The sequence below is a fragment of the Physeter macrocephalus genome, chromosome 4, assembly GCF_002837175.3.
Source record: "Physeter macrocephalus isolate SW-GA chromosome 4, ASM283717v5, whole genome shotgun sequence".
NCBI lineage: Eukaryota > Metazoa > Chordata > Mammalia > Artiodactyla > Physeteridae > Physeter > Physeter macrocephalus.
Genome location: NC_041217.1, coordinates 72,173,229 through 72,200,784, shown reverse-complemented (window position 1 = coordinate 72,200,784; position 27,556 = coordinate 72,173,229). Strand labels below are relative to the sequence as shown.

General features: G+C 46.4%; 3 protein-coding genes across 9 annotated transcripts in view; 2 read left to right on the top strand and 1 right to left on the bottom strand.

The window, feature by feature from the left end:
- The window catches only part of DAP3 (death associated protein 3), a 31,573-nt gene extending 29,397 nt beyond the window's left edge, over positions 1-2,176 (top strand). For all 4 annotated transcript variants that reach the window (XM_028488780.2, XM_007110407.4, XM_007110406.4 and 1 more), the window contains exons 12-13: positions 523-640; positions 1,815-2,176. In XM_028488780.2, the coding sequence (XP_028344581.1) occupies positions 523-640; positions 1,815-1,900 (204 nt within the window). In that variant the 3' untranslated portion in view covers positions 1,901-2,176. The remainder of the gene's footprint in view (positions 1-522; positions 641-1,814) is intronic.
- Positions 2,177-7,560: 5,384 nt separating this feature from the next.
- MSTO1 (misato mitochondrial distribution and morphology regulator 1) lies at positions 7,561-11,749 on the top strand. Of its 2 annotated transcripts, none has more exons than XM_028488778.2 (14): positions 7,561-7,679; positions 7,790-7,925; positions 8,430-8,499; positions 8,593-8,668; positions 8,930-9,044; positions 9,122-9,209; positions 9,376-9,493; positions 9,571-9,705; positions 9,813-9,965; positions 10,272-10,403; positions 10,477-10,661; positions 10,872-10,976; positions 11,068-11,180; positions 11,482-11,749. In XM_028488778.2, exons 1-14 carry the CDS (start codon positions 7,596-7,598, stop codon positions 11,694-11,696), a joined length of 1,725 nt encoding a protein of 574 aa, XP_028344579.1. In that variant the 5' UTR covers positions 7,561-7,595; the 3' UTR covers positions 11,697-11,749. The 2 variants fall into 2 exon arrangements, with proteins under 2 accessions (XP_028344579.1, XP_007110459.1); XM_007110397.4 differs by having other exon boundaries at positions 7,562-7,679; positions 8,930-8,984; positions 9,071-9,209.
- The window catches only part of GON4L (gon-4 like), a 96,698-nt gene continuing 80,415 nt past the window's right edge, over positions 11,274-27,556 (bottom strand). For all 3 annotated transcript variants that reach the window (XM_028488772.1, XM_007110398.3, XM_055084295.1), the window contains 12 exons: positions 25,401-27,104; positions 24,554-24,809; positions 23,753-23,937; positions 22,662-22,859; positions 21,308-21,451; positions 16,864-17,007; positions 16,642-16,761; positions 15,351-15,464; positions 14,356-14,566; positions 12,883-13,507; positions 12,688-12,790; positions 11,274-12,275 (listed from right to left, as the gene is read on the bottom strand). In XM_028488772.1, coding sequence (XP_028344573.1) covers positions 12,126-12,275; positions 12,688-12,790; positions 12,883-13,507; positions 14,356-14,566; positions 15,351-15,464; positions 16,642-16,761; positions 16,864-17,007; positions 21,308-21,451; positions 22,662-22,859; positions 23,753-23,937; positions 24,554-24,809; positions 25,401-27,104 — 3,954 coding nt within the window. In that variant the 3' untranslated portion in view covers positions 11,274-12,125. The remainder of the gene's footprint in view (positions 12,276-12,687; positions 12,791-12,882; positions 13,508-14,355; positions 14,567-15,350; positions 15,465-16,641; positions 16,762-16,863; positions 17,008-21,307; positions 21,452-22,661; positions 22,860-23,752; positions 23,938-24,553; positions 24,810-25,400; positions 27,105-27,556) is intronic.

Genomic DNA, 27,556 nt, shown 5'->3' with positions numbered 1-27,556 from the left:
ATTTAGGCTCAGTATCTTTTAGAGCAGTTTTTATCTTTAGCCTAAGGGTCTTTCGTTCAAATATTCTGTTCAGAAGTTAGTTTGGGTTAGTTTCCCTGCTCCCTTCAGTGTTATGTTTGAACTTTGAAATACAGTTTGATTCGTTTTAGTTTATATTCTATATAGGATCTTTTCCCCCATCCTTGTCATTTTGTTTAATTTTTTTGAGTATATGAACTATCAAAACTGTTGTTGACTATTGAAGTTAGAACTGTTAAAAAATTTAAACACGTATACGATTATGTGTGTACACTCTCAGATAAGTGGCATTCCGCCCCCGCCCCCACCTCCACCACCCCTGGCCTCAAGCATTATCTCTTTTTTAAGTATATTTGTGGCCATGTAGAGCAAGGGTAGCCAGCCCCAGAGAATGTGGAGTAAAGGAGAATAGAACAAAATCAAAGACCTTATCCTCGAAGTATTTAAATAAACACTGATTTGTCACTTAACGAATACTGTATCTTTATCCTTTTTCTTCTCCAGGAAGGATTTGACGCCCTGGATCCCTTTATTCCCATCCTGGTTTCCAACTATAACCCAAAGGAATTTGAAAGTTGTATTCACTATTATTTGGAGAACAATTGGCTTCAACATGAGAAAGGTCAGTTGCTTAGCTTTTTCCTCTCAGAGAAGAATCCCACGGAGTCAGAGTCTTGATCTCTTCTTCCCTCAGCAGCAGCCTGTAATTTGTACTTCATCTTTTTTCCCTTTATCTTGACTTCTTTCTGGCTGATTAGATGGTACAGAAGGTGTGGGGTTGGTTAAAGTTTGATTTACAAGAGACATTATATCTCTCCCTAAAATTCTCACGTTAGTCTAGAATAAGATGCTCATGCTAACAGGAGGTGAGACCGAACCCAGCCACTGGCACTTTCCAGGTGATTGGGTTGCTGCCACACTCTCACTGTCACATCTGTTCATCATTCAACACACTTGGATTGAGAGGCTCATATGCTAGGACACTAGGACACCCCCAGAACAACTGATGCTGTGTGAGAGGCTACTCCAGCACCCAACCAAATCCTTGCTATACCTGTCCTAGTATTTGTAGATGAAAGTGTTCCAGCTGCTCATTTAACCCTTGCCCTCAGTTCTGGGTGGGTGTGGCTGTGTTGGGGGGCGGGGTGTAGAGGAAAAATAAAGGTGGTTCTGTCACTAGATAATAGAGAATTAGCTGCAGTTGGAATAGATTATTAAAGGAATATGGGGAAGAGTATAAAGCAGCTGCAGCGTGATGAGTTAGGAGGCACAATGGAGAGATTTCTAAAAGGGGGTTGAGATTTGACAAAGTCCTTAAAGTCCAGAGGATAGTCTTGAAACAGAGGGAGAGATAGAGGCTGGTTGGAGGAATAGAGACAGAAAAGGAAATTATGGCGCTTCCCTGGTGGCGCAGTGGTTGAGAGTCCGCCTGCCGATGCAGGGGACACGGGTTCATGCCCCGGTCCGGGAGGATCCCACATGCCGCGGAGCGGCTGGGCCCGTGAGCCATGGCCGCTGGGCCTGCGCGTCTGGAGCCTGTGCTCCGCGGCGGGAGAGGCCACGGCGGTGAGAGGCCCGCGTACCACAAAAAAAAAAAAAAAGAAAGAAAAAAGAAAATTATGCAAAGAAAAAATAATACTGGGGGGTGGAATAAAGGGCCTAGAAAGTGAGGTTTTGGGAGTGCTAATTATATCAGAACATAATCTGGATAACATAGCCTTTGACTACAGAATTTGCTAAGTAACACAATGCTACAGGAGAAAACTGCCAGTTATCTGTGTTTGACTCCATTTTAGCTCATACAGAAGAAGGGAAAAAGGAGCTGCTGTTCCTAAGTAATAGGAATCCCGGGCAGCTGGAGCGGCTCTGTGCCTACCTCTAAGCCATGGTCACAAGGTACGTGGAAGACAATGGACATTTCTTCTAATGGACCCAATCAGATGGGGGAGTCCTGCAGGACACAAGAAGAGCAGCCAGGCACGTGCACTTACGGGATCGGACAGGACTGTAGTCAGCTCCCAGCCTTCATTGCAGTGGGTTCCTTGTGATGTGACTGTGGTGGCAATAAGATGTCCTGAAACTAACATCAGTTTATTAGTTGTGGTTTTCACATTTTAAATAATCATGTAGCTTTTCCTAAAAAATTAAGTATCTTTCTTAAAGTGTTGTGTTATATTTAAAAGATGGAAAGAGCCTTCAGATTGGCCAAATTGAATTTCTTTGGCATTCTGCTTGTTGAGACTAAATTCTACAGAAATCTTCCAGACTTTATTCAATTTAGGAGATTGAGACTCACAGCTTAACTTCTCCCTCCCAGACCATTCACTTCCTATTTACTCTTTTATCAGTGGTCCCTGAGAACTTTCCTCAAACTCCAGCTGAGTCTGGCAACTTTGTATAGTACAGCCCCTTTCTACAGGTTCCTGAAAGAAGTAAGTTCTAAACCCCTACAGCATACATTGTATGTAGTGAATTAACATCTTTAATCCATGTAGAATAGTACTATCTGTGTATTATCTTTCTGAGATTTGAGAAAATAGTGACTCATCAATTTCAAAAGAGTCTGATTCTCTCACCATACCCAGGTTGCTGGTTCTAAAGAGTGAGAAGTTTGATTCCCAGATCTGCTGCTTATTAGCTAACTGTGTTAGCCTGTTTCCTTCTCTAATTTTACCTTATCTCTGTTTCACCTTATGTAAAGGTAATATTAATAATGCCAAACTTTCAGGGATTTTGTGAGAATTAAATCACATAATAAATGTCAAGTGCCTCACACATAGTAGGCCCCCATTAAATGATAGGTAGCTACTATTTATAACTTGGATTTTATTAATGCTTTATTTGAACAATTACTATGAGAAGAGAGTCTGAATGTATATCAGCATTTTTCACTAGAGAGCCAGCTGCCCCTACCCTCAAACCACCTCCTCAAGGATTCCCTGTCAAAAATAAAACCTCCATCCCTGACCCAATCCCCAGACACTTTAGCTAGACTGATGTTCTAGCATCAGACTCAAAGATAACAACCTTATAGAGACTGCTTAACCAGCTCCCACAGTTGGAAAGCTTGAATCCATTCAACAAATCCCTTTTAATATAGTTCTGCTTCTCTGACTGAACCCTGACTGATACGCCTCCCAATACAGATAGTCAAGCCTTGAGATCTATCTTTTCAGTAGCTCAAACTCACTTCCTCCTCTCCATCCTTACTACCACTGCCTTTCTTAACCCCATCGCTTCTTGTTTGAGTTACTATAATCATTTGCTAATTTGTTTCTCTGCCAACTACCCTTGGCTCCTCCCTCCAGTCTGTCTTTCACTGGGCTGCCTGAGTGAGCTCTCTAAGCACAGCACATCATGCAATTCCCTTAACATCATTCAGTGGCTTCACTATGCCTTTATTTTTGCCATGTATGGGTTACAAAGTTCAAACCATACAAAAACATTTCATGGAAAATCAGGCTCCTTTCCTCTCAGCTCCCTTTTCTAGAGGCAATCAAATTATTGAGACAAAATTCTAAAAAAAAATATGCATTTTTTTAAACACAATAGTGTACTTTTACTCTTATATACCTTGGTGTTTCCAGGTATCTTGGAAATTGTACCTGTCAGGAGTTTTTCTTATAAATCGAGTGCCTGCTCTAAGGAATTTTAAAAGAAAAGGAAATAGGTAGCACACAGAACCTCCAAAAGGGACACTGTCACAAGCTCAGCAGCCACGGACAACATCCTAACCACAACAGGGGAGGGTCTGCTGTGACAAAGTCACCAGTGCTACTATGAACATTGACACTGCAGCCTATACTAATGATAATGGCAGCTAGCCCCCAGAAACTGCAGTGCTGCTGCCTCCCAAGAAAAGCAAGATGCCACTGCTCTTACCCTTACCAGATACTTACTGGACAGGACCTGAATCTGATTGACAAGCCTGATCCTTAACTGTAAATGAGGCTGGGAAATAGGCTTCCATCTTTGGAAGGCCAGGCTCATAATCAATATGCCTTATTCTCTTTCATGAATGTGGAATAGTAAGCTGTATGACTATACTATCATTTATGTATAACATCCTTACTGAAGAATTGCCTCATTACTTTTGCAATTTGCTAAATATGGATTCTTAATTTTTTTCCAAATACTCTATCATAATCTACCCTATCCAGTCCCCTTTTTTTCTTAAGATCCCTCTACTGTGGACCTGATCCTCATGCCCCAATTTTTTTTCTCTCCATGCTAAGCCTGCTGCACAGCTGGTCTCTTGGGGCTTTTCTTCATCACGCAGGTGGACTGAATTCAGAATGAAAAGTAAGAAGCAAAACTGTCTTCATTTTCAGATGACATATTCTTGTATATAGAAAACCTTAGGAAATCTCAAAATAATCTACTAGAACTAAAAAGTTCAACAAGGTCACGACAGTACTACAAGATTAATTTACAAAAACCAATTGTATTTCTCTATACTAGCAATGAAAAATCCAAAAATGAAATTAAGGAAGTAATTCTGGGGACTTCTCTGGTGGTGCAGTGGTTGAGAATCCACCTGCCAATGCAGGGGACATGGGTTTGATCCCTGGTCCGGGAAGATCCCACATGCCGCGGAGCAACTAAGCCTGTGTGCCACAACTACTGAGCCTGCGCTCTAGAGCCTACAAGCCACAACTACTGAGCCCACGCACCTAGAGCCCGTGCTCCATAACAAGAGAGGCCACTGCAACGAGAAGCAGAAGCCCATGCACCACAGTGAAGAGTAGCCCCCGCTTGCCACAACTAGAGAAAGCCCGTGCACAGCAATGCAGACCCAACGCAGCCGAAAATAAATTTATTTTTTAAAAAAATGAAAAACTTAAAAAAAGAAAAGACATATAAGTGGCTGACAGGATAATGAAAAGATGCTCAACATCACTACTGATTAGGAGCAAACTGAAACCACAGTAAGATACCACCTCACACTCACTAGGATGGCTATAAATCAAAAAGACAACAATAACAAGTGTTGGGGAGGATGTGGAGAAAAAGGAACCCTCCATGGGAATTCCCTGGCGGTTCAGTGGTTAGGACTCGGTGCTCACTGCCAAGGGCCTGGGTTCAATCCCTTGTCAGGGAACTAAGATCCCATAAGCTGCAGGGTGCAGGAAAAAAAAAAAGGAACCCTCGAACATTTCCAATGGAAATATAAAATGGAAATATAATTTTAGAAAACAGTTTGGCAGTTCCTAAAAATGTTAAGCACGAAGTTATCACATGACCCAGCAATTCCACCCCTAAGTATCCACCCTAAAGAAATGAAAATATGTCCACACAAAGACTTGTGTTCAAGCAGCATGAGACTATTCATAGCAACATTATTCATAACCGCTAAAAAGTAAAAATAATCCAAATATCCATCGACTTGTAAATGGATAACCAAAAATGAGCAAAATACTAATACATACTACAACATGGGAACTCAAAAACCTTATGCTGAGACTCCAAACACAAAAAAATACATTTGTATGATTATATGAAACATCCAGAAATGGCAAATCTATAACAGCAAAAGTAGATCAGTGGTTGCCTGGTGTTAGAGGTAGGAACAGGGTTTACCTGTAATCACATAGGAAGAATCTTTTGGGGATGATGTAAATGCTTTAAAACTGAATTGTGGTGATGACTGCACAACTCTTTTTTTTTTTTTTTTTTTTTGGTGGTATGCGGGCCTCCCTCTGCTGTGGCCTCTCCCGTTGCGGAGCACAGGCCCCGGACGCGCAGGCCCAGCGGCCATGGCCCACGGGCCCACGGGCCCAGCCGCTCCACGGCATGCGGGATCCCCCCAGACCGGGGCGTGAACCCGGTTCCCCTGCATCGGCAGGCGGACGCGCAACCACTGCGCCACCACGGAAGCCCCCTGCACAACTCTTTATTTACAAAATCATACACAAGATGGATATAAGTGACACCTCAATATCATTTCCTGTATATAAATAATACCTCAATAAGGGTGTTAAAAAAACTGCAGTCAGATTTCTTCCTTCCCTCTATTCTTCACCGGGTTCATACCTTCATCAAGGTCTGAGACTCTCCCAACCTCTTCTGGTTTCCTGAGATGTTCCCACACAGGCATTTCCCCAATAAAGCACATGCATGTATAATCCCATCTTGGTGTTTGCTTCTGGCGTATAGTATACTGTCTTCAAGAGACAAATTAAAGTTGCAAGTCAAAAAAAGATACACCATCTATCGAAGTAGATATTAAGGTAAAAATAGCATTATTTGAGAAAAATTGGGATAGTTTATAATGGTGGAAGTTTCAATCCATCAGGAAAGTAAAACTGTAAAGTAGTATGCAGTAATAACATAGCCTAAGAAAATAAAAACTGACAAAGTTACAAGGAGGTAGACAATCATAGCGGGAGAGTTAATATACTTCAGTGGGAGAAGATATTTTCAACACAAGTAACTAACAAAGGGCTTGCATTCAGAATAAAGTACTTACTCCTACAAATGGATGAGATGACCCAAAAGAAAAAATGGCAAGAGACTTGAACATGCACTTCACAGAAGTGGCTATTCTAATGGTGATAAACATAAAAAGGTGCTCTCAATCTCACTAATGATCAGGAAAACAAACCAATGATATGGACTAAAAATGTTTAATGTTGGCAAGGTTATGGAGCATCACCTGAAAACACTCCTACGCTGGTGGTGAAACTGTAAATTGGTAAATTTAGAAAAGTTTGGTGTTATTTACCATATTCAAACATTCCCATCCTTATGATCCAACAGTTACACTCCTAGGTATATACACAACAGAAATGTGTGCTTGTCCACATGCACAAGAATGTTAACTGTAGCACCTAATAGCCCTAAACTGGAAACAATTCCAAAGTCTATTATCAGCAGAGTAGATCATTTGAGGTATATTTCTACAATGGCATTCTGAAGCAATGAAAATGAACTATAAGTATATGCAAGAACAGGGAAGAAGTTAACAATATTGAGCAAAAGGCAGACGCAAAAGAATATGTACTCTGATTGACTTACATTACATAGTTATCGATAGATAGAGCGAGCCAGTCCACAGGGTTAGAAGTCAGGAAGGCTGTGAGTTTTGGACAGGAAGGAGAGGACACATGTGAGGCTTTAGGGTAGCGTCTAGTTTTCTGGCAAGGTTTTATTTTTTGCCTGAGACGCTATTAGCCAGCAGAAGTATCCTGTGGAAAAAGACACAACAGCTGCAAGAGCCGTCAGGAGTAGGTAGGAGACTCTAGTGAGCCGCGCCAGGGAGGTGCGAAAAACCCAGCGCCAAGAACGCTCCAGCATGGCGCTTGAGCCCTGGTGCCCACAACTTCCGGCCTGCGCTACTGTGCCCCGCCCCTTGACAACAACGACTGATAAGCAAGACTGTTCCACGCCAGGAAGAGGCGGGGTACGAGGAGCGGTGTCTTTAAAGCTCAACGAATCGTTTATCCTATGGGAAAGGATGTGTTTATGGGCCAATAGGACGCCGGGAATGAGGCCCCACCCACAAGCCTGCTGAGCCAATCGGCAAGGAGCAGCGAGTGGGCAGGCTGTGGCTGTGCTGCCCAGCGGAGCCGCGCAGTATGGCGGGCGGGGCGCGGGAGGTGCTCACTTTGCAGTTGGGACATTTTGCGGGTTTCGTGGGAGCGCACTGGTGGAACCAGCAGGTAAGGTCTCTGGGCGGCTGCCTTAGCTGAACCTATCCGGATCTCTAGTCCTTGCTTCCGGCCTGTTCCTCTCGCCACCCGAGTCCAGTCCTTCCTCTGTGCCTCCTCAGGATGCTGCGCTGTGCAGGCCGACCGATGCCAAAGAACCGCCGGGAGAGCTGTGCCCCGACGTCCTGTACCGGACCGGCCGGACGTTACACGGCCAAGAGACTTACACGCCGAGACTCATACTCATGGATCTAAAGGGTTAGGTGGTGGCTGGAGTCAGCCAATTCCCAGTGTTCCCCTTCGCGTGTGGAGTCTCTAGCATCCGTTCGCTTCAAGATCCTTGACCCCGACTATACTAGGCTGAAGGACCAGAGATGAAGAGCCATAGGGGAGAGCTAACCACAGAATGCCAACACCTGAGGGGACGCAAGAAAGCAAAATTTTATTCCGTTCAAGAGCTATCTCTGGAATGGCCTACTTGTCCCTAGACACAGTGAGATGTTGAACTGTGGCGCTCCCGTAGAACCACTGGGTGTGGTCTTTGCCGAGGTCCCAAAGCTAAGGACTAAGCTGGGAAATGAAGGATGGAATCTACATTCTCCTAGGCAAGGGTTTTTTTCAACCCATGTCTAATGGAGAAAGCTTGGAAGGGCCAAGTGCTGGAGTGACGATGACAGTGGGTTGTCAGGTGATCAGAGGAAGGTTAGCTGAACGATGGGAGGGACAGGGCTTTACCTAACATTGTCTGTTATTTTTGTACAGGTAGTCTGAGCTCCCTAAAACAAGACGGTGGACTCTACAGGGACAAACAACTAGATGCTGCAATAGCATGGTACTTGTGATGTTTGGAGGAGTCGGGAAGGAGCATAGGAAGCTGGAGAACTCAGGAAAACTGACACTATGATCAATCTCCAATTTCTTTCAGGCAAGGGAAGCTCACCACACACAAAGAGGAACTCTATCCCAAGAACCCTTATCTCCAGGACCTCCTGAGTGCAGAGGTGAGGGCCTCTGCCCTGAACTTTTAGGCCCAGTGCTACAACCAGAGTGCCTCACTGGGGCAGAGAAAAAGAGAATTTTAGCCATCTTAAATGCCCTAGGATGGTAGTTTGAGGAAAAGCACTTTTTTCTCCTACTAAAGGACTGTGAGTACGTGAACGGAAAGGAGGTTGTAGGGTGTGGCCAGCAAAATCAGGGAGGATAAATCAACTTTTGCGTCTAGACGGCCTGGACCTAAATGTAGATTTTCTCATCCCGCCCAGGGAGTGCTGAATAGTGATGGTATCTGGAGGGTCAAATCCATTCCCAATGGCACAGGTGAGACTTCTCCAGATACTGCAAAATGGGGAATGGGGCAGACCAGGAACATGGAGAAAGGTACGTTTCCTCCGCTTTTTCTTCAGCTCCCCCACCATTCACCACTGCTACGACTCCAAAACCAGTTATCCCCACAGAGGGCAGCATCAGAGTCTGGTCAGACTTTCTCAGAATCCATCTCCATCCCCGGAGCATCTGTATGATTCAGAAGTACAACCATGATGGGTATGGAGGGCCCCAGAGGCTGTGAGGCAGGAAACTGGGTCCCCACTAATGTTGGATGAGGCTCTTGAGGGCACCTTCCCTGCCCTCCTCCAGTACAAGAACTCTTGGACGGACGGATGGAAGTGGGGGAGTCCTGTAAATCCTGGACTGTGTTTATGCATGGCAGGGAAGCAGGTCGCCTGGAGGCTTTTGGCCAAGGGGAGAGTATCCTGAAGGAACCCAAGTACCTGGAAGAGCTGGAGGACAGGCTGCACTTCTACGTGGAGGAGTGCGACTACCTGCAGGTAGTTGCATGGCATGGCGGGCACTTGGGTAGAAACTCCCCTCATCCTGCCGACTTTCGCCATTCACCTCTCTCCAGGGCTTCCAGATCCTGTGTGACCTGCACAATGGCTTCTCTGGAGTAGGCGCCAAGGCCGCAGAGTTGCTACAAGACGAGTATTCAGGGCGGGGAATAATAACCTGGGGCCTGCTCCCTGGTCCGTACCGCCTCGGGGTGAGTAGTTCTTGTGGGGAGAAACGGTCACAGGGTAAGGAGGGAGAAATGAGGATAGCCCAGTGAGAAATCTGGTTAAAACAAACTACTCTCATTTCTTTCACCAGGAGCCCCAGAAAAACATCTACCGTCTGTTAAACACAGCTTTCGGTCTGGTGCACCTGTCTGCTCACAGCTCTCTGGTCTGCCCCTTATCCTTGGGTGGGAGCCTGGGGCTGCAACCTGAGCCACCTGTCAACTTCCCTCACCTGCAATATGATGTAAGGCTCGACGCTCTTGTTCTGACTGCAGCTAGTGACGGCAACACACACATGCACGCACACACGCGCACGCGCTCGCCGAGTCAGCCTTTATCTGCTACCGGCTCTATTCTTGAAGCCTCAGCTTGAACTCGGCTCTGATGTGGCCTCTTAGATGACACTGTCCTATGCTTATCCAGCCCTGGGCCAAACACACCCCTGCTTTGTCCCAAAGCATGCGGGCCTCTCTGCCATTACTATTCTGCCTCCACACTCTCTTTTCCACACCCAGAAGGCCAAGTGCTCTTCTCTGTATCCTCTTTACAGGCCGCTCTGCCCTTCCACTGTGGCGCCATCCTGGCTACAGCCCTGGACACAGTCACTGTTCCTTATCGCCTATGCTCCTCACCAGTTTCCATGGTTCATCTGGCTGATATGTTGAACTTCTCTGGGAAAAAGGTATTAAGTTTTGTGAGGAGATGGGTCAGAGCTGAGAAAAAGCTCTATAACTTGATTTCTTCCTTATCTTTAGGTGGTCACAGCAGGAGCAACCATCCCCTTCCCCTTAGTTCCAAGCCAGTCCCTCCCTGATACGCTGATGCAGCTTGGAGAGGCCACCCCATGGACCCCACTGTCTGCATGTGGGGACCCTTCTGGAACGTGCTGCTTTGCCCAGTCCGTGGTGCTGAGGGGTCTAGACAGAGCATGCCACACCAGGTGAGGGCTGGTGGTCCTTAGAAGCCCTTGTCAGACTTTTGTTTCACGTCCTTTTCTCATACCTCTGGGTATTCTAATGGCACTGCCCTGCTCTCCTTCCCTCTGGCCCACTGTGAGCATCCCGATCCAGCTGATGGCCTGAGAACCTAAGTCCTAGTTTCTCATTCATGCTGCCACAGATTAAAGGTGGTTTTGGCTTTGTTCTGGCAGTCAGCTCACCCCAGGGACACCTCTGCCCTCCCCACTCCACGCGTGCACCACCGGGGAAGAAGTCTTGGCCCAGTATTTGCAGCAGCAGCAGCCCGGAGTCAGGAGGTCAGTATAATTAACGCTTGCTCCTGCTCTCCTCCCAGACCTCCGACCTCCCGACTTTTCCTCACTCAGCTGCTGTCCTCTTGCCCCACAGCTCTTCTCATCTGCTGCTGACTCCCTGTAAGGTGGTTCCTCCTTACCCCTACCTCTTCTCCTCAAGCCTCAGCCAGCAGGGTTTGGTTCTGGATGGTCCCCCAACAGGGGCAGGTATGTAGGAGGTGAAGAAAACCAAGAGGTTTTCAAGCATGGGAGAGTTTTACTATACCCCTTCCTGGATAAAGGTACTTTGGAAATTCCCAGTTTAACACTCCTTTATTCACTCTATGGCTCCTGAGAGAAGTGTTCTTCCTCTGCACTGCTAGTATACAAAGGGGAGAGGACACAAAATTTATTGAGTTTACTATACAATCAAGTCTACCAGAGGCCCAGACTTCCCTGTGTGTGCAACGGAGTCCCAAGGGTAGAACAGTGGTCCATTCACAGGGCTCCCGTTTCTCTGCCTCCGCAGCGGTGGAGAGCATCCCCGTGCTCGGGGCCCTCCGCTCCTCTTCATCCTTGAACCGGACCCTGGGAGATTTGGCCAAAGATCTCGCCAAACTCGACCTGCGGCGCTGGGCCAGCTTCATGGACGCTGGAGTGGAACAGGATGACCTAGAGGAGACGCTGCAGGAGCTACGCAGCCTGGCTCAGTGCTACCAGAGTGGCAACAGCCTCATGGACTAAAGCTCCAAGAAAAGGAAAGAGCTAGTTTACAATAAAAGCTGCTGGATGCAGGAGCTCAGTGTCTTGGGACTGGCTACACCAACATACGCATTTATTACATTTAGAAACACTGTGATCAGATCACACAACAATAAATATGTACCACCAGACAAAAAAGAAAATAAAAAAACACACAGAAAAGGAGCTGAGCTGCACTCTCCCTCAATGTTCTTTACAACATAGATTTCTAAGCTCTTCATTAAAGACACACAGGATGGCAGGGCCATCCAACCCCCAGCCTGCCACTGTCCTTGTCCCTGGCCCCCTGCTCCTCCAGCTCCTCATACTGAGCTCAAGGGTTTTACAAGCGAAGTACAGCCACCCTTCCCCCGATCAGGGTGCCTGTTGGATTCGATCCTGTGCAGATGACACCCTCACGCTCCCAGGGTCTCACTCATCCAGCTCTTCCTCAGACAGAAGGTCCCCGTGGTCAGATAGCTGGTCTGTATTGCTGGTACTGGTCGCATCGTCCTCATCCTCGGAGCTGGCCTCGCAGGCTGTGTGGAAGAGCTGCATGAGTTCTCGAAAACGATGGGAAACCTAGGAGGAGAGGAGGAGGCTTGCATTCACCTTTCTCAAGTTAGTAACGTTTTAACATTAACATTTACTAAGCACTATATACCAATTTGAACAATCTTGTTTGTTCTACACAGTAAGGCAGTGAGGGCTGTGCCCTCCTTATAGATAAGGAAACTCGGGTTAAAAGGCTAAACATTTTGCCCAAAGTCACATTCCTTCTAAAAACAAAACTAGAATGCAATCCCTGGGGCTTCTACCTCAAAATTCAATGCCCTCTCTCTTCTAGAGCCACGACTAACCACGCTGACAAGTCAAGGTCTTCCTCAGGGCAGACCTTTATAATCACCAATCACCTCTTAGTTGGCCAACCTGTGCTCTTCCTTTCCTCGGTTCCTCTGGAGCTTGAAGCTCTAGCAGGGTTTCCCCTACTTACCTCAGTAGGGGTCTTATTTCCCAGCTGCTGGGAGATGATGCTAAAAGTCTGCGGCTGTGCTCCTTGCTCCTGGCACATGGTCAGAATCACGCGGTCAGCTTCCCTGGAATCCACATAAGGCAATTAATCTAAATCAGTAACATGGGTGTGTTCCATACACTTTCCAAACACGCTCACACATCCATCCCCACCTACCTTGTCCACAGGACAACCTTTTCCCCCGTGGAGCTGACCTTGCTGTTGTTGGCACACACTGTAGCTTCTGTGGCCTTCGTCTGTGGCTCCCCCACTGGACCCTTGCCCTGTATTCCACTGTCTTTAGCCAAACCTCCTCTAGGGGCTTTGGGAGAAGTCTCTGAGGTGTCAGTTCCTGATGAAGATTCATGGACAGGAGACACCCCGTCTGCTGTCACCCCAGCTCTACTGGAAGGCAGCCAGCTCTCCTCAGTATCTGGTTTCCCAGACACCTGTCTTCCCCCTAAGTCTCCGGTCCTTGAGGAAACAGGACTCGGGAAGGAAGCAGGGGGTTCAACGGTTCCAGGCAATTTCTCAGTTTCTGAAGCATTCCAGACCAACATGGAAGCCTGTGACTCACGCCCTGGCTTATGGCCCTCGCCCTCATCCTCAAGTCTGGGGGATGCCCTGGGGCAGGAGAGAACCTCAGGCCCAGCCTGGTTACTCCTAACAGCGCACAGCACAGTTCCAGTTTTGGAGGGAAGCTGAGGAGTCTCTGGTGAGCAGGGCGGTGGGCCATCGAGGAGGAGCTGGTCTGTAAAAGTCACTTCTTGAGGAGACAGCAAAGTGCTCCCTGCTGCCAATCCTGTTTAGGAGGAAAATAAGGATCTAAGGGTATGGACAGGGTCACAATGCATCTAAGGACACAAACTACCACGGGGTCACTCTGGCAAGCTACCGTGATAAAGTTCTAAGGTCCAAGAGTGAGGTGAGGGTGGGGGCTAGGGTCACTTATATAAAGATATGAAGTCTGACTGCCAAAGCTGAGAATGGCTTGAGGCTTTAGAATGCAGACCATAGAGGATCTGGAGACAAGGGGAAGGGGTTCAGGAATGGGAACACAAGAAGAAAATGCTGGGACTTCCTGGTGGCACAGTGGTTAAGAATCTGCCCGCCAATGCAGGGGACACGGGTTCGAGCCCTGGCCCGGGAAGATCCCACATGCCGCAGAGCAACTAAGCCCATGCACCACAACTACTGAGCCTGTGCTCAAGAGCCCACGAGCCACAACTACTGAAGCCTGTGCACCTAGAGCCCGTGCTCCGCAACAAGAGAAGCCACCGCAATGAGAAGCCTGCGCACCACGGGGAAGAGTAGCCGCACTCGCATAACTAGAGAAAGCCCGCACGCAGCAATGAAAACCCAACGCAGCCAAAAATAAATAAATAAATTTATATATTTTTTTTAAAAAGAAGAAAATGCTGGATCGTGTTGATTTGTAGTACTCTTATTTCTGCAAGAGGATTGAGGCCACAGGAAAGAAAATTAAGGCTGGACAGTAAGGATTTCCTACTGGTTTATTAGTAAAAGAGGTGGTAGTCTATCCCTGAAAAGACTAATATTATCCAGGCTCAAAGACGTTCTTGCTTGAAGTATGTGAGAATGAGACAGAAATAAAGGGAGAAAGGCTGGGTTGGCAGTTGGATCACTCACCTGGAACAGGCATCTCTCCCTTTCTGGTACTCCTGCCAGTCCTGCTCTGGGTTGCCTCAGTGCTTTCTCGCTCCTCTGGGGCTTCCTCCTCCGTCACGTACTTGCCCTGCCCAGCTTCCTTAGCACCAGGCACAGGACTGGCCTCTCCGTGGGGACTGCCGCCCACCAACTCATGGGGCTCCTTGCTCTTGTAGGATTTGCTGTCACAGACCTGCAGGGATGGCCTTCTGGGTCAAGGGCCTCCTGACCTCTTTTATCTTAGGGGCCGACCAAAGGAAGAAACCCTGCCATGATGCTCAGCAAGTCAACCAACATGCATGCCTGCTCCAACAATTTTAAATGGTCCAAAAAAGAGTGCTGGACTCTACCAATCCTCTAACCAAGGACTGTATTTCTGCTGCCAACCAACCCTACTTTAGAGAACCAGCATTACCTTTAGGCTATTTTCCTCACACAGGTTTGTTTTATTAAAAAAAAAAAAAATCGGGGCTTCCCTGGTGGCGCAGTGGTTGAGAGTCTGCCTGCCGATGCAGGGGACACGGGTTCGTGCCCCGGTCCGGGAGGATCCCATGTGCCGCGGAGCGGCTGGGCCCGTGGGCCATGGCCGCTGGGCCTGCGCGTCCGGAGCCTGTGCTCCGCAGCGGGAGAGGCCACAGCGGTGGGAGGCCCGCGTACCGCCAAAAAAAAAAAAAAAAATCTAAGAGGGAAATACATGAACTGGTTGATTCTTCCCTATTCCAAAAGCTTCACCTACAAGATTCTCTTTAAAAAGCAAAATCCATTATATATATATATTTTTTAAAGATTCTATTTATTTTGCATACACACACTAATGTGTACGTGTACAGCATATTACTTATCCACATGTAATCTTTTTAGGAATTCAGTAAGGTACACATCTGTGGTAGCAAACAATACCCCAAACAGCAAGGCAACCTGAGGGTTGCGTTGCCCTAGGCAGCTCCGATACCCCTTGGTACCAGTTCCCTCCTCACCTTGCTGCTGCAGTGGCTACAACTTCTCCTCTTGCTCTTCTTCATCTTGGAGTCAGGACCTCCCTCATGGCAGGAGCAGGCACAGTCCTTGGCCCCATCTGGCCACTCAGCCTCCTAGGAGACACTTGGGCTTGGTTAACTGCCAAGCATTTTTGGTACCAATAGAGGGAGCTAAGTTGTGAGCCATCTGAACAAGCCCGCCCCCCGACCCCCTCCCCCGCTTCCTTTCTCTTTCATTATACACCATCTCTTCACGTTGCCTGGGGAAATCAATGCCCAAACTCAATTGAAGCCTACTATGAATCCCTGAAACAATCTGTAAATGACCCAAAGACTGACATATCCCAATTGCCCAGATGTTTCAAGAAATATTTAAGTGAAATATAATCTGAGGCAAAGTCACTGGAGAGCTCCCTCATGAGATACGATCTACTCACTCGTCTGTCTTTGTTTCTGTCTCCCTGTGCCTTGAGCTCTCCCCTCTCCTCCAATCCCCTTGAGAGAGGGCTTTGTACATATGGAAGGCTCACTCAATGATACTCTCTGTTCAACAAACCCAAGACATAAGTACCATTATTATCCCCACTGACAATGAAGAAACTGAAACAAAGAGAGATTAAATAAATCGCCCAAGGTCATTCAGCTACTAAGAAGCAGTTTCCCGAAGAAAGAGTACAAGACATGTAGTAAAGGGAAATGGACTAAAAAGACTACTTCTTGAAGAGCAATAGACAGCAGTGAGTACAAGCAGACTATGGAGCCAGACAACGTGGGCTCAGATCCTAGCGCTGCCCCTGATGAAACATGAGACCCTGGCAATGGCCCCTCTCTGCAATTCAGTTTCCTCTTCTAGAAAATGCAAACAAGAGCAATCTTTTCATAGGGTTATTGTGAGAGTTAAACGAGTGAATAGTACATGTAAAATACAAGAGACACGTGATACTTTGGAACACAGCTCAGTATTAGCTGTCGTCATTATTATTAAAATGAGGAATCCTGGTTCTGTTTTTTCACAAGAACAGAAAGGAAGAAGACCCAAGACGAGAGAAATAGCTCTGAGCTAGAGAAACAGATCCTTCTAATGAGGCAATCATGGGTGGGACCTCTTCAGCAGCTGCATCGTTCTTCCCATGGGCTCTGCATGTCCACAGCAGCCTGACCTTTGGTTCCTGCTCCATGACTGCCTCAGATCACAGAGGCTTTTGCACCACCCTAAGCCAGAGGACCACTCAGACAGAAAACTCAAGGCTTGATTCATGAAAGATGGATAATCCCCAACAACCTGGTGTACCTTATCATGATTTTGGACCCCAATCTCTTTTCTTCTTTTGTTCTTTGAGGCTGTGGGTATCTTGGGAGGTTCCTCTTCCTCTTCCACATCAGGCAGTACCACTTCTTCAAAGCCATCAAACTGGGGAGGAGTTGGTGCCACTCAACACAGACTCTGGGCAGATATCCCTCCTACACATGGCCTTCCCCCTTCACAACCCTACGGCAGCCTCACAGCCTGTACCTCATACTCTTTCTCCTCAGTCCAATTGATCTCTTCAAAGTCACCCATACGGCTAGCTGCTGGGCGCAGATGGTCAAAGAAGATGGAGAACTCATCCTGTAGGTGGTCATGGCCTTTGAGGAGCTGCCACATCTGTGTCTTGAGCTGGGGAGAGTTGCAGAAGGAAAGATGACGTCTCCAGAGCCTCTCTAGGCCACCATTCCAAATCAATCCCACATACTTCTGGGTTCTACTTTCCTAGTTAACTGGGAGACACACAGAAGCCTCTCTTTGATAACTAAGAACTCTTAAACTTCCTCTCCCTCCTTACTTGCCTACAAAGCAGGGGTACAGGCAGACCTCATTTTAGTGTCTGCTTTACTGCACCTCACAGATACTGTGTTTTTTTACAAATTGAAGGTCTGTGGCAACCTGTGTCGAGCAAATCTATCAGGACCATTTTTCCAACACCATTTGCTCATTTCATGTCTCAGTGTCACATTCTGGTAACTCTCACGGTATTTCAAAATAGTTCATTATTATTATATTTATTATGGCGATCTGTGATCAGTGATCTTTGACATTACTACTGTAATTGTCTGGGGGCACCATGAACCACACCCATATGAGAAGTGAACTTAAAAGATAAAACGCTGTATGTGTTCTGACTACTCCATCGACCGACTGTTCCCCCACCTGTCTCCCTCTCCTTGGGACTCCTTATGCCCTGAGACAATTAGGCCAATTTCAGTTGAACACTTAGGCCCTACAAAGCCTCAAAGTGTTCAAGTGAAAGGTACAGTGGCACATCTCTCACCTTAAATCAAAAGCTAGAAATGATTAAGCTTAGTGAGGAAGGCATGTCTAAAGTCGAGACAGGCCAAAAGCTAGGCCTCTTGTGCCAAACAGTTAGCCAAGCTGTGAAAGCAAAAGAAAAGTTCGTGAAGGAAATTAAAAGTGCTACTCCAGTGAACACACAAATGATAAGAAAGTAAAGCAGCCTTATTGCTGATATGGGGAAAGTTTTTCTAGTCTAAGAGCAAACCAGAATATCAAACCAGTAACAACATTCCCTTAAGTCAAAGCCTAATCCAGAGCAAGTCCCTCTCTTCAGTTCTATGAAGGCTGAGAGAGGTGAGGAAACTGCAGAATAAAATTCTGAAGCTAGAAGAGATGGTTCATAAAGTTTAAGGAAAGAAGCCATCTCTACAACATAAAAGTGCAAGATGAAGAAGCAAGTGCTGATGTAGAAGCTACAAGTTATCCTGAAGATCTAAGATAATTGATGAAGGTAGCTACACTAAACAACAGATTTTCAGTGTACAAAAAAGCCTTTTATTGGAAGAAGATACCATCTAGGACTTTCAGAGCTAGAGAGGAGAAGTCAATGCCTGGCTTCAAAGCTTCAAAGAACAGGCTGACTCTCTCTTGTTAGGGGCTAATGCAGCCGGTGACTTTAAGTTGAAGCCAATGCTCATTTACCATTCCAAAAATTCTAGGGTCCTTCCGCATTATGCTAAATCTACTCTGCCTCTGCTCTTTTAAATGGAACAACAGGGACCTCCCTGGTGGCGCAGTGGTTAAGAATCCGCCTGCCAATGCAGGGGACGTGGGTTCGATCCCTGGTCCGGGAAGATCCCACATGCCGCGGAGCAACTAAGCCCGTGTGCCACAACTACTGAGCCTGCGCTTTAGAGCCCGTGAGCCACAACTACTGAGCCCTTGTGCCAGAACTACTGAAGCCCGCATGCCTAGAGCCCGTGCTCTGCAACAAGACAAGACACCGCGATGAGAAGCCCGTGCACCACAATGAAGAGTAGCCCCCGCTCGCCGCAACTAGAGAATGCCTGCGCAGAGCCATGAAGACCAAACGCAGCCAAAAATAAATAAATTTTTTTAAAAAATTATTTATAAATAAATAAATGGAATAACAAAGCCTGGATGAAAGCACATCTGTTGACAACATGGTTTACTGAACATTTTAAGCCCACTGTTGAAACCTACTGCTCAGGAAAGAGTCCTTTCAAAATATTACTGCTCAGTGACAATGCACCTGGTCACCCAAGAGCTCTGATGGAGATGTACAACGAGATTAATGTTGTTTTCATGCCCGCTAGCATAACATCCACTCTGCAGCCCATGGATCAAGGAGTAATTTTGACTTTCAAGTCTTAGTACTTTAGAAATACATTTCATAAGGCGACAGCTGCCACAGATAGTGATTCCTCTGATGGATCTGGGCAAAGGAAATTGAAAAGCTTCTGGAAAAGATTCACCATTCCAGATGCCATTAAGAACATTCGTGGTTCATGGGAAGAGGTAAAAATAGTCAACATTAACAGGCGTTTGGAAGAAGTTGATTTCAACTCTCACAGATGGCTTTGAGGGGTTCGAGACTTTAGTGGAGGAAGTAACTGCAGATGTGGCAGAAACAGCAAGAGAACTAGAATAGAAGTGGAGCCTGAAGATGGGATTAAATTGCTGCAATCCCATGACAAAACCTGAACAGATAAGGAGTTACTTCTTGCAGATGAACAAAGAAAGTGGTTTCCTGAAATGGAATCTACTCCTGGTGAAGATGTTGTGAAGGTTGTTGAAATGGCAACAAAGGATTTAGAATATTACATAATAATACTACATAATATTACATAAGCTTAGTTGATAAGGCAGTGGCAAGGTTTGAGAGGACTGACTCCAATTTTGAAAGAAGTTCTACTGTAAGTAAAATGCTATCAAACAGCATTGCAGGCTATAGAGAAATCATTCATGAAAGGAAGGGCCAATCGATGGAGCAAACTTCCTTGTTGTTTGAAACTGCCATATCCATTCCAGCCTTCAGCAAACCACCACCTTGATCAGTCAGCACCATCGACACTGAGGCAAGACCCTCCGGCAGCGAGAGGATTACAACTTGCTAAAGACTCAGATGATGATTAGCATTTTTTTAAAAAATTTATTTATTTATTTTTGTCTGCGTTGGGTCTTGGTTGCTGTGTGTGGGCTTTTTCTAGTTGCAGCGAGCGGGGCCCACTCTTCGTTGCAGAGCACGGGCTTCTCACTGCGGTGGCTTCTCTTGTTGTGGAGCACGGGCTCTAGGTGTGCGGGCTTCAGTAGTTGTGGCATGCAGGCTCAGCAGTTGTGGCTCGCGGGCTTAGTCGCTCCGCGGCATGTGGGATCTTCCCCGACCAGGGCTCAAACCCATGTCCCCTGCATTGGCAGGCGGATCTTAACCACTGTGCCACCAGGGAAGCCCAGCATTTTTTTTTTTATTGAAGTACAGTTGATTTACAGATAGTGAGCATTTTTTACTTAACGTGTGTAAATTTTTTAGAGCATAATGCTATTGCATACTTAATAGACTAAGGTATAGTGTAAACATAACTCTTACATGCACTGTGTAACCAAAAACTTCGTGTGACTCACTTTATTGCAATATTCACTCTATTGCGGTGGTCTGGGACTGAACCTGCAATATCTCCAAGGTATGCCTGTATATTTTTTTATTGAAGTATAGATGATTTACAATGTTGTGTTAGTTTCAGGTGTATAGCACAGTGATTCAGTTTACACACACACACACACACACACACACATTCTTTTTCAGATTCTTTCCTCTTAGAGGATATTACAAAATATTGAGTATAGTTCCCTGGGCTATACAGTAAGTTCTTGTTGGTTATCTATTTTATACAGTGTGTATATGTTAATCCCAAACTCCTCATTTATCCCTCCCCCACCCCCTTTTCCCCTTTAGTAACCATAAGTTTGTTTTCTATGTCTGTGGATCTATTTCTGTTTTGTAAATAAGTTCATTTGTACCTTTTTTTTTTTTAAGATTCCACATATAAGCAGCATCACATGATATTTGTCTTCGTCTGTCTGGCTTACTTCACTTACTATGATAATCTCTAGGTCCATCCATGTTGCTGGAAATGGCATTATTTCATTCTTTCTTATGGCTGAGTAATATTCCATTGTATATATATATATATACACCACATCTTCTTTATCCATTCCTCTGTCCATGGACATTTAGGTTGCTTCCATGTCTTGGCTAGGTATGCCTGTATTATTAACAGGTTTGATTCCCAGTGACACCACTCTCTATCCCTGCCTTACTGATCTCCATCCAGCTCAGGCACTAACTCAAGGCAAAGCAAGGAAGCAACCCAATCCTCCCCATACCCGCCACCCAGACCATCACTTCCTTCTTCGAACTTCCCTTCCAGGGCACTTATGGCACCCCTAAGCCTGTGAGGAGCAGTCAGGCTTTGGTTTCAGGTGGCAACCAACCCACCCCAGTGCTTTATGCTTTAGGTAAGCCTAAAAATTCCTTGCCTTCTTCATCCCCTCCATGAAGTCCACCGCTCAGAAGCAAGAGGATATGGAATAGGTTAGGGAAGGGAGAATGAAGGGCCTAAACCCCAGGTTGACGATGGAAAGGAAGCAGGACAGGAAAGAATACCTCAGTGATCTCCTGGGGCAAGCAGTCTGTACAGCTCTGGAGGACCTTGATAATCTTTTGGTGGTGTGAGGGGTTCTCTGCAAAGCAAATTTCCAGCTGCCGAAGAAACTTGCGACTCTTCTCGAAAGCCTGCTGCTCTTCAAACTACAAGAGTGGAAAGAGGGCAAAAGAGGAGTCATCGATACAGTGTGAGCAGGACTTGAGGGTTCTAAGCATAAGAAGCAAGAAAAATATGCTAGGGGCACGGGGAATAACAAGGCTCTGGTTTACAACTGTGAGATCATTTTTTTTTCTTTTTAGCCGTGCTGCGCAACTTGTGGGATCTTAGTCCCCCAGTGAGGGATTGAACCCGGGCCCTGGCAGTGAAAGCGCCGAATCCTAATCACTGGACCACCAGGGAATTCCCTGTGAGATCTTTTTTTTTTTTTTAAAGACTCTAGCATCTGTCCACCTTGGGTCACTGGGGTCTACCAACCCAAGAAAACTAAGATGTAAATGAAAGATTCAAGAGTTATACATCTCAAGTTGCTTACTGTTTCATGGATTGTGAGATCAGACACATTTCACGGTTTACAAAGAATTTTCACATAGATACTCATTCAATCTGCATAATAATACAGGAAGGGAAGATTATGTATAATCATACCATTACCATTTAACTGCTTTAAGACTCTCAAAATAATCTCATTATATCCTTTATTCCTGTGTTTATCCATCTTGACAGACACGCAGAACTAGTGGGATATTGCTCGTGTTCAGACACTTATTCTCCAACATTTCAAATGTCACCTTACCATACAGGCCTTCCCAGACCACCGTGTATAAAACTGCAACATTCTCACTATAAAGCATTATATATATTTTACTGTTTATATATACACTATCATTTTTATTTTATTTATTTATTTATTTACAATATATATATGTCTTACTGTTTATCACCTAACTTTCCCCATGAGAACATAAGCTCCATGAGGGCAAGGATTTTAGTCTTTTATAATTACTAAATCCCTAGTACCTAGAACTTTGCCTGACAAATAGTAGGTACTCAATAAATATTTGTTGAATGAATGCCTGTTTCACAACAGCGAGAAGCAAAAGGCATATGAATTACCTAAGGTCTCCACTGGAAACAAAGGAAAACCCCCCTCATTTTACATGTAAAGAAAATGAGAGAACAGAAGTTGGGAAGATCATCCCTTGCAAAGAAGGAGGCTCTTCTGACCTTGGGCTAGGGGAAGGCTATCTGACTGGAAGCAGTCAGGAGACTGGAACAGTGCTGATCAACACTATTCAATCCCAGTCGTGCTCTGACCCAAGAATCCTCGTGTGCTGTCTTTGCCCCTCTACTTACTAATCCACAGGCCAGGGCTTGCTCAGGCAATAGGAAAGCAGCAAAGTCCTTCAAGAGCTGAGGCCAGTCTTGGAGCAGGATTTGCAGGCTCTTGTAGAGATCCACAGCTGTCTGCCTCTGAGTATTTGATTCAAATTCATAGATGACCTGAAGGAAGTCCTCATATTTGCCAGGGATATGCTGCAGGGCTTCTCGGACCTATACAGGAGGACTTTCAATCAATACCCTTCCCTTGGGCCCCAACAAGAAACAATGGGACAGAGGGAGGAGGAGGAGTTACTGTTAGAGAGCTCTAGAATTATCCTTCAGAGGCTACTTCTCTGACAGGTCCTAAGATCTGACTGTTAATGGAAGACACAGGGCCATGAGCTAGGCACAGCTCTTTTTCTGGCAGTGGGGGATGGAAAAACCTTGCTTTTCCAGGGACCAGCACCCTACCCACAATACCAGGTTAGCTTTTCTCTAGCTCACACCCCTAACCTCTCCTTCCTGGTTTCAACTCGATATTGAGATATATAAGGAGTACCTGGTATGTATATTTCAGCACGATACCATCTGAGTGTAAATAACACATAAATTAGGAATGCTAGTAAAATATTAGGAGACAAGAAAAACCATGACTGTCACTGCTAGTACTCCACTTTGCTGGGGGTGTAAAGGAACCAGGTGGTTACCAAAAGAATGAGATAGGGACCACTGCCACCAACAGGTTGGTTCATGACTCTAAAGATCACTGAGGCCCACTTTCTGGCCAGGGTACCAAATGTCTTTCTTTTCAAGACAAGGGCTCAGTAAAGGTCCTTATTAGCCTACCCTCTCACTGATGATGGTAGAAATCACCTTTCCCCCATTTCTGGGCAATAGAGGGGTAATACGCTAAGGCAGTAATAATAAATCTGCTTAGGACTGAAGTCGGTGTCCTTGTAGTTCTCTCACACAGTTCTTTTGGTAACTCCAGGAAAACAAAGGCAGAGGCATAGAAGGCTGTTGTGCAGCCTGAAAAGCATACTTCATTTTAAAAACACCTCCCCTGAAATAGAAGCAGTCTCACTGAGAGCAACTGGCAGGAACAGGAAGCAGCGTTTGCCTACCCTGGTCAGATAAGCCTGAGCAAAGGCCAGATCCTTCTGCTCCCTGAGCGGGTCTCGCTCGAGGATGTCCTCATCATACAGCAACAGCAGCTTGGAGATGTCCTTGCTGGCCCGGGCCCGACTGCCCCGCTTGTTGCGAACTCGATGACTGCTCCGGCCCTTTCCAGCAGCTTTGATGTTCTCTCCTTAGAGTACATGTGAAAACAACTGTCTGTCTGTCCCCGCAACCTCTACTCTCCCCATCCCACCGCCCCACCCAAATCCTATTCGATATTATGTAGTAACTTGGGAGAAAAGCTGTTGGAAAAATGTTATGAGAGGCACGTCTGTCCCCGTCAAGTCAGGCCTATGCAGAGTCGGCAGCGTAACTGCATTAACTAGCATGATAATGAGATACCTGGCTACTGCATATTGAAAATGGAAGTCTAAAAAGAGTGAGTATGGTCTGATGTTGGGCTCTCAAGAGACTATGTCCTGGTGAGAAATAAGCAGTGCTTTCTGAAATAAACATAACTCTTGGCCTCATGCATGACAGATGAATTAAGAACCAGTATAAAAACTTGCATGAACTGAGTACAAATCTAGCAGCTGATGAAAGTCAAATTTAAATTTTCTGAGCATCTCTTCTCTGCAATGGCACCAGGTTAAACATCTGTCTGGGGGAAGGGTGACTGGCAGGGGGGATCCAGAGGATTTCCTCTGGAAACTAGCACCTGTTTTATAAGCTAAGCCATTCTGCACATGTCCCTGAGACAATGAGGCCACCTGAGACCCGCCCCCATTCAGGCCTGTCCAACTCACCTGGTGGGGACTTGCTGGTCTCCACTTCTGGAGCAGTCTTGGGGGAGGCAAAGGTGGTAGGAGGCTTCTCAGCAGGGTCTCCAATGGCTTCGTCTGTCATTTCATCCTCTTTCTGCAAGCTTTCCATTCCTTCTGCTTCTTCCTCCTCTTCTTCCTCAGGTTCAGAGTTCTCTTCCTGGGAGTTCTCTTCCTCAGACTCACCCTCCTGACTCATGCGCCTTTCAGATGCAAGCCAAGTCAGTTTCTCCATTGTTTCCTGCAAAACACCCCAAAGAGTGTTTAAGAGCGCTACAGTGGCTCACCAAGTGCTGACTGTACAGACTTTTTCAGGAGAAAACTGAGGTTAATTAACTGATGGGGGGGTGGGAAGCAGATTTTTGTGGGGGGGTGGCGGGTTCTTGCTTTTTTTTTCTGGCCACGCTGCGCAGCTTGCGGGATCTTAGTTCCCCGACCAGGGATCGAACCCAGGCCCCAGCAGTGAAAGTGCCAAGTCCTAACCCCTGGACCACCAGGGAATTCCCAAGCAGTTGTGTTTTGAAAGGTCAAGCCTGAAGATAATTTTCTTTTGCCAGGGTCCATACTCATGATCTTTTTTGGGGGGTCATTTAAATTGTGCTCAAGTGATTCAATTTAATGTTTAAATGAGTTTAAGTCAAATATAATAAGTAACATTTCACTCTTTCCCTCTCCTCTCACCTCAAGCCCCAAATTATGTCCCATGATACCTTAAAAAGTCAAAAATGATTTTAGGACTACCTATAGTGCAAAAAGCAAGCAGGTGGCCTATCAATAAATTAAACCTATTACCGAGTCCACAAAATATTGGAGAACAGTCCCCAACTCTTACCTGGAGTTCCGGGACAGAGAGCACAGATTCCTCAGAAGCTGATGACATCTCATCTTCCTCATCTTGGGTAAGGTCGTCAAAGTCCTCTTCTTCCTCTTCCTCTGGCCCATCCTTCTCTCCTCCAGTTTCTGGCCCAGCTGGGGTCCCCACTGACTGACCATCAACACTGCATAAGTCTTCGGGCTTCCCTGAGGGGCTGCTAAGCACCATTTCAGGGTCAGTGGAGGTTGAAGCATTCCTTGGGGACCCCTTGCTCACATCTCCTGAGTTTCCTTCATCAGCAGGCTCTTGAGAAGCTGAAGGGGTTTTAGCTGGTTGACTCCTCTCCTCCTCCTGTTGTAGGACCGTCTGTTTCTTCACCTCTCTAGGCCCGCTTGACTCCTCACTTGTGAAGCCAGCATCCAATTCCACAGAGTGTTCTTCTTTGATTTCATCACAGCTGTCCTGCTCTGGGGATCCACCAGAGATGTCCTCCCCGGGGTCTTTAGGTTCCATCTTAATGATTTCCTCTAAATCCTCAGGGGAAGTGTTTAGAGATTCTTGGAAGCCCTGAGGCAGTGGTTCTGCAGCCTGCCTCCCCTCCTCTGTTTTCACAAGAGTCCAGCCATAGGCATTGCTCTCTGACAACTGTTCCTGGCACACTCTATCTGCTGGTGGAGGCCCTGGGCTGTGCTCCTCTTTGGGGAAGACAGCAGCACAGAGAGGAGATAGTTCCTGAGGTTCTAATTTGGGTTCTAGGCCTTGAAAGGCATTTTTCCCCTCAGCCAAAGGACAACCTATGTCCACACTCACTTGGGCTTTATCTTCAGGGGTAGATGGTACAGAAAGATTCACAGAATTGCCAGAAACAATTAAGGGTGGGATGGAGGAGGCCACAAGGGGCTGGTTCAACGGACAGGGGAAGGAAGTAGGGTTAACCAAGAGGGTAGTGATGGGAATGGTCTGAGGACTCTGCGCCACAGTTGCACTGACAGGCTGGATCATGTTGCAGCCACTGCCAAGGCTCACAACCTTCACGGTGGTGGCAGGAACAGTGAAGATAACAGGCGCAGGGTGGATGAGGGGGGCAGGCTTCAAACAGAGAGAGGCCTTGGCCCCCTTTCTCTTTGAGGCTCTCCGTTTCACACACGGCTTTCGAAACTTAGAAGGAGCAAGTGAGGGCAGCATTACCTTGGGCACAGGGGCAGAGGAGAGCAGGGTCTGGGGCTCAGGCTGAGGGAAGCTGGTCCTGGCCTCAGGGGGCGTAGTAGGCAGCGCTGCTGGAGACTCAAAACTATCACCCCCCGGGACCCCCAGTGGAGGGCCACCTGGCACTGTCTGTAAGACAGTGGTCGGCTGCATCACGTGAGGAATCCGGACCACCATTTTGCTCGGAGGGGCTTCTGACTGAGTTGACCTAGCTGGTGTTTTCCCAGAGCTGGAGCTAGGCTGGAGAGAGGGGCTGGGTCTGATGAGGAGGGGCTTCAGGACTGATGACCGCTTCTGTCTCCAGGCCTTCCTAGAAAAACGGTTGGCAACTGGCTTCAGCTTCAGGACTACACCCTTAGGCAGTAGCAACGGGTACCGAGTTTCACTCCCCAGTTCCGAGCTGCCTTTTCCTAGGCCTGGGTCTGAGTTGATCTCAGTGGTTCCGGTCACATTTCCTACCTCTCTGGCATCATCAGCTATGCGCTGCAGTTCCTCCTGGATGGACGGCAGACTGGCCTATTGGGAACAAGAACACTCGGATCTAGCACATGCCAGAATTCGGTAAATATAATTGGGCTTTCTAGCCCAGAGATAAACCCACGCACATATGGTCACCTTATCTTTGACAAAGGAGGCAAGAATATACAATGGAGAAAAGACAGCCTCTTCAATACGTGGTGCTGGGAAAACGGGACAGCTACATGTAAAAGAATGAAATTAGAACACTCCCTAACACCCTACACAAAAATAAACTCAAGATGAATCAAAGACCTAAATGTAAGGCCAGACACTATAAAACTCTTAGAGGAAAACATAGGCAGAACACTCTGTGACATAAATCACAACAAGATCCTTTTTGACCCACCTCCTAGAGAAATGGAAGTAAAGACAAAAATAAACAAATGGGACCTAATGAAACTTCAAAACTTTTGCACAGCAAAGGAAACCATAAACAAGACGAAAAGACT